Source organism: Tachysurus vachellii, chromosome 2 (assembly GCF_030014155.1).
Source record: "Tachysurus vachellii isolate PV-2020 chromosome 2, HZAU_Pvac_v1, whole genome shotgun sequence".
Taxonomy (NCBI): domain Eukaryota; kingdom Metazoa; phylum Chordata; class Actinopteri; order Siluriformes; family Bagridae; genus Tachysurus; species Tachysurus vachellii.
This window is the reverse complement of record NC_083461.1, coordinates 12,813,537-12,824,092: the sequence shown is the minus strand read 5'-3', so window position 1 is coordinate 12,824,092 and position 10,556 is coordinate 12,813,537. Positions and strand designations below refer to the sequence as shown.

The 10,556-nt window shown below is 37.0% G+C and overlaps 1 protein-coding gene across 2 annotated transcripts; it reads right to left on the bottom strand.

Moving 5' to 3' along the window:
• Positions 1 to 6,847: 6,847 nt before the first annotated feature.
• Positions 6,848 to 10,107, bottom strand: LOC132859328 (ectonucleotide pyrophosphatase/phosphodiesterase family member 7-like). 2 transcript variants are annotated; one of them, XM_060890048.1, is made up of 6 exons: positions 9,789 to 10,107; positions 9,310 to 9,451; positions 8,444 to 9,080; positions 8,096 to 8,339; positions 7,396 to 7,510; positions 6,848 to 7,305 (listed from the first exon to the last, which is right to left on the bottom strand). In XM_060890048.1, the coding sequence occupies exons 1-6, from the start codon at positions 10,033 to 10,035 to the stop codon at positions 7,248 to 7,250; spliced, it is 1,443 nt and encodes a 480-aa protein (XP_060746031.1). In that variant the 5' UTR covers positions 10,036 to 10,107; the 3' UTR covers positions 6,848 to 7,247. The 2 variants fall into 2 exon arrangements, with proteins under 2 accessions (XP_060746031.1, XP_060746039.1); XM_060890056.1 differs by having other exon boundaries at positions 7,396 to 7,507.
• Positions 10,108 to 10,556: the final 449 nt, after the last annotated feature.

Below are 10,556 nucleotides of genomic sequence, written 5' to 3'. Positions count from 1 at the left end.
ATAAACCAGAATGTCAGTTAGTACACCAGAATGTCAGTTAACAAAGCAGAATGTCAGTTAGTAAACCAGAATGTCAGTTAAGTAACCAGAAGGTTAGGTAGTAAACCAGAATGTTAGTTAGTAAACCAGAATGTCAGTTAAGTAACCAGAATGTTAGTTTATGAAGCAGAATGTCAGTTAATAAATCAGAATTTCAGTTAGTAAATGATGTCAGTTAGTAAATGATAATTTCAGTTAGTAAAACAGAATGTCAGTTAATAAACCAGAATGTCAGTTAATAAACCAGAATGTCAGTAAGTAAACCAGAATGTCAGTTAATAAACCAGAATGTCAGTTAGTAAATGATAATGTCAGTTAGTAAACCAGAATGTCAGGTAATAAACCATAATGTCATTTAGTAAACCACAATGTCAGTTAATGAACCAGAATATTAGGTAGTAAACCAGAATATCAGTTAGTAAACCAGAATGTCAGTTGGTAAACCAGAATACCAGTTAGTAAACCAGAATGTCAGTTAGAAAAACCAGAATGTCAGTTAGTAAACCAGAATATCAGTTAGTAAACCAGAATGTCAGTTAGTAAACCAGAATGTCAGTTAGTAAATGATAATGTCAGTTAGTAAAACAGAATGTCAGTTAGTAAACCAGAATGTCAGTTAATAAACCAGAATGTCAGTTAGTAAATGATAATGTCAGTTAGTAAACCAGAATGTCAGTTAATAAACCAGAATGTCAGTTAGTAAATGATAATGTCAGTTAGTAAACCAGAATGTCAGTTGGTAAACCAGAATGTCAGTTAGTAAACCAGAATGTCAGTTAGTAAACCAGAATGTCAGTTAGTAAACCAGAATGTCAGTTAGTAAACCAGAATATCAGTTAGTAAACCAGAATGTCAGTTAGTAAACCAGAATGTCAGTTAGTAAACCAGAATGTCAGTTAGTAAACCAGAATGTCAGTTAGTAAACCAGAATGTCAGTTAGTAAATGATAATGTCAGTTAGTAAACCAGAATGTCAGTTAGTAAATGATAATGTCAGTTAGTAAACCAGAATGTCAGTTAGTAAACCAGAATGTCAGTTAGTAAACCAGAATGTCAGTTAGTAAATGATAATGTCAGTTAGTAAACCAGAATGTCAGTTAGTAAACCAGAATGTCAGTTAGTAAACCAGAATGTCAGTTAGTAAACCAGAATGTCAGTTAGTAAACCAGAATGTCAGTTAATAAACCAGAATGTCAGTTAGTAAATGATAATGTCAGTTAGTAAATGATAATGTCAGTTAGTAAACCAGAATGTCAGTTAGTAAACCAGAATGTCAGTTAATAAACCAGAATGTCAGTTAGTAAATGATAATGTCAGTTAGTAAACCAGAATGTCAGTTAATAAACCAGAATGTCAGTTAGTAAATGATAATGTCAGTTAGTAAACCAGAATGTCAGTTGGTAAACCAGAATGTCAGTTAGTAAACCAGAATGTCAGTTAGTAAACCAGAATGTCAGTTAATACACCAGAATGTCAGTTAGTAAATGATAATGTCAGTTAGTAAACCAGAATGTCAGTTAGTAAACCAGAATGTCAGTTAATAAACCAGAATGTCAGTTAGTAAATGATAATGTCAGTTAGTAAACCAGAATGTCAGTTGGTAAACCAGAATGTCAGTTAGTAAACCAGAATATCAGTTAGTAAACCAGAATGTCAGTTAGTAAACCAGAATGTCAGTTAGTAAACCAGAATGTCAGTTAGTAAATGATAATGTCAGTTAGTAAACCAGAATGTCAGTTAGTAAACCAGAATGTCAGTTAGTAAACCAGAATGTCAGTAAGTAAACCAGAATGTCAGTTAATACATTAGAATGTCAGTTAGTAAACAAGAATGTCAGTTAGTAAACCAGAATGTCAGTTAGTAAACCAGAATGTCAGTAAGTAAACCAGAATGCATAGCTGGTGTTAAGTAGTAATGTAAGGAAAAAAAACAGGTATTTTTCTGAGTTTAAACTGACAGCCAATATGAACTGTGTTGACAGTGACACATGCTTTATCTGCATGTTCACTCACAGTTTAAACTGCCACTGGTATGAGTCACTGTTTGGATAAGTCAAGTACAAGGTTATCATTTTCTTGGAATGAATCAGAGAAGTGTGCAGGTGCTAAAATGGTTCTGTCACTCAAATGTCTTTTACTACTCAGTCTAGAAGTGAATGAAATTACACTGCACCTGATTCATCTGTTTTCTCCAGGCTGAATTGCCCAGCTTATAGTGGCTGTAAGAGATTAACGTTTTTCTGGTGTATTTTTATTTTATTTAATGTTTATGGCATGTACATTTACATAGTAAAAAATGGATAGAAATAGAACTAAAACATTTACTCAGTTATGTAACAGAGCCTGACTATTTAACTCTGCTGAATATTTTTCTAAACCTCCACAGCTAATAATATTTTAACATGTTGTGACATAGAAAGAACTGTATACTTTAACCACCGTTAAGATTATCATCTTTTTACATCAATCAGCAATCTAGAAAAACAAAACAGTCTGAAATTTCTCTGCAAGTTAAAGTGACATCATGGATATTTATTTTACATTAACTCAAGAATTCTTCTCCATTTCTGTGCTACTCATAAAAAAAATCTTCTTATGCTTGAGTCAATTTGACTTAATCGAACCACAAGCTGCATCTCCTTTTGTTCTGCCTGGCTTATTGTAGTAGAAATTGGCAGCTTCCCTCTGTAATTTTCTCTCCATGGACAGGCCTGTGTGGGCTGCATGCCATCATTCCACCTATTCCTTTTGTACCACTAGGATAATTTCTACAGCACTGGCAATGGATTTTGTACTGCACTCATAGCATTTCTCAGAGCCGCCAGCTGTCTGCTGCACAATCATTTTTGACATTTTATCAGAAGAAGCATTAAAGCGCAAGTTGGATGGTGTTTCTTAGATCCAGCTTTTAGTGGTTATGTATGGTTACTTCAGAAGAGGGCATAAGAGCTTAATTTATAATGTAGTGGAACAAATCACATTTATTCAAGAGAGAAATCTGCAGTAAACCAAAGCTCTGGGTCATGGTCTAGGGTCTGAATCTCAACTTGCTGTGTTCCCTGTCCAAAATTCATCGTTTGGATGATTCAGGTGTTGGAGTGTGAGGATTTCTGGACTACAGGATTGGCAGACAAGACATGGGAACTGTCTGCATCAGGCATCTGTGGTGGAATGAGATCCATCATGTATCAGCTTGTAGCTGTTTGGAGAAGGCTGGACTGGTGTTGAAAGTATTGGCAGCGCTGATCCATAATAAATGCACCCAGCAGACTGTGGCGCCACTTCTGTATTATGTGTAAGTGTGTACGCACATATCTGCTGTCTGTACTATATTAAAGAGAGAGGAAGAAAAAGAGAGAGAGAGTGAGAGAGAGAGAGTGAATGAGACAGAGAGCATGCATTGTGGGTGTGGGTGCAAATGAAAGTTTCTGTCTCTCTGCAATTGTATAAAATTAGGTGTTTCAACAAGAATGATAGACCACTTTCTAAAATGCCCTTATAAGAAAACTTCTGATTATACATTCTGGGACGGAGCTCTTTTCCAGCTTGTGGCGTAATGGAAGAAGAGAACAGTCATAAAGAATATTGGTGTGTAGAGTCTGTGTTGTGTGTGTTTCAAAGTAAACATGTGTCACAGTTTGATGGATTGAGACAGTATAAAATTTACGTATACAGTTTTCAAAGAGAATATATCTTTTTAATCCCCTTTTCATCCCCAGGTCTTTCACAGCCAACAAAACCAATCAAACAAGACAGCTCAGTGTTTCTGTGGTTTGTCTAGCTGCTAGAATAGCTTTGGCTCTCAGGAATCCTGACTCTGAGCCCTCTGACACCTCTGACATGTCTCAGCATAAGCCTCGTGCAAGTGATCCAAACTTGTCAAAAAAGAATTACAATCCTGTTGATGAAAGACAATGCATACCAATAAAGGCTTGCTGTTATTCTCTTTATCTGACATTCATGCATACCATGAGCATCAACTCTGGAAGCTAATATCCTTCGTTTTTACACTTGTTTCAAAATAAAGACTCTAGAATCAAAAATGCCTTTTGTAAGCCAATTTCCCATCTAGGCCAATGACAATGTGCCCCCTAGTGGTTAAGTAGCAAACAATTTTAAATGAAGGAGTTCATCAGTGCTCAATTTTGGCTCACAGCCTATATTTTTTAATGTTGCTTGAATTAACGGCAGAAATAACAACCAGATGAAACATGCTGGGAGAGAGAGAGAGAGAGAGAGAGAGAGAGAGAGAGAGAGAGAGAGAGAGAGAGAGAGCTAAGAGTCAGCTTGGGAAAATGATAGTTTGAAGCAGAAGCAAAGCAATATAGATAGAAAAGCAAAGCAATATTTTAGGTGTAGAATTGTTATTGACAGCAATAAAATATTCCCATAAGTATTTAGCATGTGTTTGAATTGTTTGTGTACTTAAACACTAGAGCACAAAAATGCTTCTTGCAGGCACTACCATTTCACTATTTCAACACAAAGAATCTTTGTGTGGTCTACAGGGCACATTACTTTTTTAAACTTTATTATAAAACAGATTTCATGTTTTAAAATGAGTTTCTGAATGTGCTCTTTTGTTTATATCATTCTAAGGGCACTGGCAATGCAAGAATCTGATACATGGAGTCAAAATCAGATAAAAATAATAGCAAATGTCTTGCTCTGAGGTGTAATTATACAAAGTGACTAAGAAAACTGGAAATCTTAGATTACTTCAAGTGAAGTTCCAGCCTGTAGATCACGTGTGAAGGATTATTTCTGAAATGTTTAAGTTTGAAAATTTAAATGCATGGGGAAAAAAATTACCTTGGGATTTGAAAGAATTAGACTTTAAACGTCATAGCAGTCTCTAGCTGGCTGTCTAGTTTTGAATTGCATATCTTATTATCCATATGGATATGTTCAGGGACATTAAAGTCTTCTCAAGGACTGGCTGGCATGGAGCATTTTAAGTCTTGTGTCTGTCATAATAAAAGCAAAAGAGATTTATAACCTCCTATTGAGACCATTTCCCCCCACACAGTCAGTCGATATTACCTCCTAAATCTTGCAGCTAAGGTAGAGTTATTCAGGCTGGCAGGAGAGGGGACAGGCAGCGGGGGCGAGGCCTGCACCCACATGTTGGCATGGGGAAAAGTTATCATGGATTAATACCTTGTTTCAGCTCGAAGGCATGCCTTTGCCATAACTGCCTGGGCAGGATGGCAGGGACAGGACTGAGCTCACACATGCTGTGTGTGGATGTGGAGGTGTCGAGTCAGTTTTTCCGTGGTTTTAGCCACAGCAGAAAGAAAGCCCTGCGGGCACACTACACAGTGACACCTCATTGACAGGTATGTCGTGGTGTCCGCGGCCAGCCAGGCTGGCAAGACTGCTGGAGTAAATCTGCCGTCACAAGCTCCTCTCACCCGAGTGCAAGGCGACACGGTTCTTGTCAGCCCCCACAGGACAAGGCCGCTGGCAGACATGGCATTTGACCAAGACCACCAAAGCATCCTGGCCAGTTCCTGTGAAATAGCTCACATGGTTTCAAACCTCATCAACTCTCTGAGATTCACAGAGCTTTAGAGACACTCAGCTCATGGGAAATGCACATATTCCCAGTATGTGAAATAGAAAATTACACTTTAATATGAACAAATAACACCTAGAGTTCCCAGAGCTTTGTCTCCTTTCTTTTTGAGGTGTGATATATACATATCAACGAAAGATGAGAGAATGGTGCATTCGCTAAGGTCTGATTTGTAAAATTCTTGAGGGAAAGGCAGACTGTAAGTCTACTCTGGCTCTAAACCATGCTGCCATGAAAGCTTCACAAGGCTTTTTAGTCTCTTAGTAGAATGTGACACTTCATGACAGATCTGGCATTCAACATCATAAACATATGGAAAGAGAAAAGAAAAAGAACATAGAGGGACACAGAGAGAGAGAGAGAGGTGGGGGGACAGGCTCCAAAGAATAGGAGTGTTTGACGTGTCCTGTCTGAGTTGATGGATGAGTCAGGAGAGTATTAGTGTGTCCCAGTCTGGTGTCGGATTGTTGTCATAGTGTAAACGTGCTGTTCTCTCATCCAGGGCTTCAGAGAGAAATTCCCTTTTGTTTACGTTATGACGCTCAGTGGCAGACTTCACAGTCATAACAGCTTTACAAAGACAGTTAACACAAGGCTGAGATCTGGCGCTGTATACACACTTATAATGGCTGAGATAAGAGCAATAGAGGTGGCGTCTCCCACTCTGCTATAGGTATTGAAAAGTGTCAAACTACAGCTAGAAATCAGATTGCTGCAGCTACTAAGTCTAATTATAGGCCATGTATAGACGCAGAGATGTTATTGCACTGAAAGATGGATTGGAGTCTGGCACATGTGCCAAGGGGGAGACTCCACATTTCCAGACTGGCTCTGTTCTACTCTGGCGGGTGCCTGAGTGTGTGTGTGTGTGTGTGTGTGTGTGTGTGTGTGTGTGTGTGTGTGTGTGTGCCTGCGTATGTGTGTGTCCAAATGGGGGTTACACTGCAGTGCACTGTTCAAACTGTTTATGCATACCAGGCTGCTCTGAGTGGCTCTTTGTCATGAGCTGTTTACATAAACTTATTTTGGGAAAATTCCACATGACTGGACAGGATTTCACTATAAATCATTGAATCTGCAGCTTTGTGTAGTGATAACTTCTGTCAGTCATTTACACCTCTTGAAATGCCTTTTTTTCTTTCACCCAGTTAACACAGGTACTTTTAAGGATTAGAACTGTGCATTGATGTGGATTTGAGGTTTCTAAATATTTAAAAAAAAATGTATTCATATTAGATTTCTATTGTTCATTTACTACAAGAAAAGAAAATACAGTAAAGTTTTGCTATGGATAGCTGAGTGCTAGGCTATCTCCACTAGATGGCAGTAGAGAACCAGGACACAAGCATGATATAATTTGAATAAATATCATGAATTCTTCTATCAAGTTAAATAGTCAAATGATCTTTAATTTCTTACATCACATATTTAATAAATATCTTGACAATGTTCAGTCTTTTTCTTAAACTATTTGCATAATGTCTGACAAGATCACTTTTATATAAAAAAAAAAAAATAATAGCACTAATTTCCTAATCAAATTGTTAATATTCACTCTGTAGACTTTTTTTGTTGTTGTGGAAAATCACAAATACAAATGTATGAACACATTCTAATGTAATTGAATGATAATCACAATGCTGTTTTCTTTAAATCAACATCATCTTCGGGCTTTGCTTTGGGATCACACCTAGAGAAATAAAAGGATAGTAAGAGAGTGATTTTTCAAATTGTATCTCGATCGATTTTATAAGAAATGTAAGTGTGTGATCAACTTTACCTTACATCACTTCTCTTTCGCTTGAAGACATTATAAGATGAAACAATGATGAAGACAACTACCAGAAACCCAACAACTGCAGCTAGGCCTGTGACAACACTGATCTGATCTGCTTCTGATAAAAGAAGACAAATTGTGAGCTGGACATCAGGTAAGATATGTTTTAAGCACATGCTGCCCTTCAGCATTATTTGTATTCCTTTCCCTTTTTAATGCCTTCTGTCATTATTTACATTTTTGTCAATATCATTGTTGTCTGTATGCTTATTGTTACTTCCACCGGATATTATTATTATTATTATTATTATTATTATTATTATTATTATTATTATTATTATTATTAAAACATAGCACTACATAGCACTAACATAGCTTTTAAAACATAGCACTATATATATATGTATTTTTTTTCTATTCTTTGAGAACAAAATAAAGGGGAAATCATGCATCACTACACACCTAACTTTATTTTAGCACAGGTTAACAGACTTTTGTCTCTAGTGTCATGACAAATTGGATTCTGATATAAAAAAACCATGTGTAATATGTAAAAAGAACAGTAACTCCAACCAGTATCAAGTTACTTCATCTGATACTTATCTGGAGATGGACCTAATCTGATATGTTCATCTTTTTGCTCTGGAATGCTTTGATTATAAATGGTAGTAAATAAAAAGGTCTTAAATCAAACCAACCCCACCTTTGCTGTCACACTGTTGCCCACCAGAGACTAGAAGATGTCTGGTGTTATCAAGAGAGCCATCATTGATCTCAGGTTTAATTCCCAGTAGATGACACATTAAGGGATAAACATTAACTGTTTCAAAAGGTCCCACAACCCGGTTTTTGTGGAAGTCAGGTCCCACTGCCCTGAAGAAAGCCTTCATGTCTAAAGCTTGATTATCAAACCCATGTTCTCCTTTACTGGTCTGAACTGGGAAAAGCTGGAAAATTATATGAACAAAAGACAATTTATTATATATAATCTGAAACAATCTGCGTTTCTAAATGTGTATTTTATGTATAAAAAAAACATTTAAAAACTCACCCCATTAATTATATATCCTGGGTCAGCATAGAGAATGAGGGGTAAAATACGTGGATGATTTGAATAATGCAAACGAGCAGGCATATCTTCCTTCTTATAGACATGGAGATTAGGATGTGCACCTTTGAGAACATTATAAACTTTCTCCAGCATGCCCTCCTTAGGCAACAGCATCCCATTAGGGCCATAGTCCAACAACTGAAACTTAATATCCCGAAATGAGAAGCCAGGGATTTGGGACAGTATAATTGGCTTTATTGTATTCCCTTTCAGTACAGTAGTCATACCATGATCTGCAGTAATGATGATGTTCAGGCGGTCAGCAAGACCATGCTTTTGTGCGGTGTCACGTATATAGCCGACGGTGCGGTCCACCTTCCTTACTGCATCACGCCGCTCTGGGGATTCAGGCCCATATTTATGGCCTGTCTGGTCTGGTTCACCGAAATATAGTGAGACAAAGTCCAAATCCTGTGTTTTAAACCAATCACCCATCACTTTATCCACATTCACTCTCCAGTCTGTTTCATTGGTGTAGTCATAAAATTGAGATTCCACCTCTCTCACTTGCACAGTCTCATTTTGATATGTGGCAGCCGTAGCCGGAAAATGCAAGGAGCCTGTTTTCAGACCCTGTGAGAATTAAAACAAAATAATAGTTTCACAGAATAGCTGAAATTTGAAGGCACAATAGCAACAATACTTTTGATATTTGAGAATAATGGAAGCTTTGCAAAACTGCCTCAAATCCACATGCACTGGGTTATCACCACAAGGAACTCACTGAAACCTAGAATAAGGTATTTGGAAATATATAATGAACACCAAATGGATCTTTTGAAAAGGTTGAATGATTCTTTTCCTGTCTTTGAGCTGTGATCCATATCGGTAGACTGCCGTTGTCCCAGTAGTCATCGACAAACTGTGCCTTGTAATATTGCTTCTTCTCTTGAGTAGTGGTGTTGAACCATATATTGTGAATCACGCCATGATTCTCAATGTAACGGCCTATACAGATAAGTATAAAGAATTATAATACGTTTCTGCAATCAAAGCACAAAAACACACAAACACAACACACACACATAAACACACACACAAACACAACACACACACATTTTCTTCAGCAAAATCCCTCCAATTTATTCCATCAGTTAAGGAGACCTTCAAAGGACCATCACTGAATTTTCAATAATTTCAGTTGCATACTACATTTCTAAATATTTTAGTTGCGTACTGCATTCAGAACTTAGACTAATCATATTTAATTTAATCTAAGGGATTCTCTACATATACTCGTGATCTTGGTGTTCTGTGTTTCACTGTTATTCTCTATTTCACTCACCTGTAAGCAGAGAGAAGTGACTCGGGCTAGTGATTGTTATATAGGGTGGGGTGACATAAGTAGCTGTTATGCCATCTTGAGCCATCCTGTCGAGATTTGGTGTGTCCACATCCCGGTCATAATCCCACCTGAATCCGTCAAAGGAGATGAGCAGCAACTTGTTTCGTCCTTTAGTACAGGCTTCTTGAACTGGAAAAAAGAGAGCTGGAGAAACTGCAAACAGACAAAGGCTTATTATCAACAGCATAGCTAGAAGACTTCTGGAATACAAATGGTGCTTAGTTCTGTGCGCTTAGATCTGTCTCTGACTGCTAGCAACCTTTCCTACACTTAGTGATATTTTATTTCACCTTGACTTTTATGATCAGATTACCTCATTTTATCTGATCACAGCTGATACCGTATATCAAAGGTTAATAATGAGGCAGTTTCACTCAGCACTTTCGGCAGGTTTATAACTCAACTTAGGTTATGTTGAAGCAAATGATTTCAGGCAATTTTGTACTATAGTCATAATGTGTATCTGATACAGAATATTTTAGCATGCTTATTAGACCATTCACTCCAGTACAAATTGTATCAGATTTATTTATCTCAAAATCAAATTAAAAACACATTACAATTTTTGAATAATATATAATTGCAAAATTGTGTTGTTATATTTATATGTGCTAAACAATGTAAAAAAAAAAAACACAACAAAACATATATCCAGTACTGAATGTAGACAAAATATTTCTCCTTTTTTCACCTGAAAGGTCTAAGTCT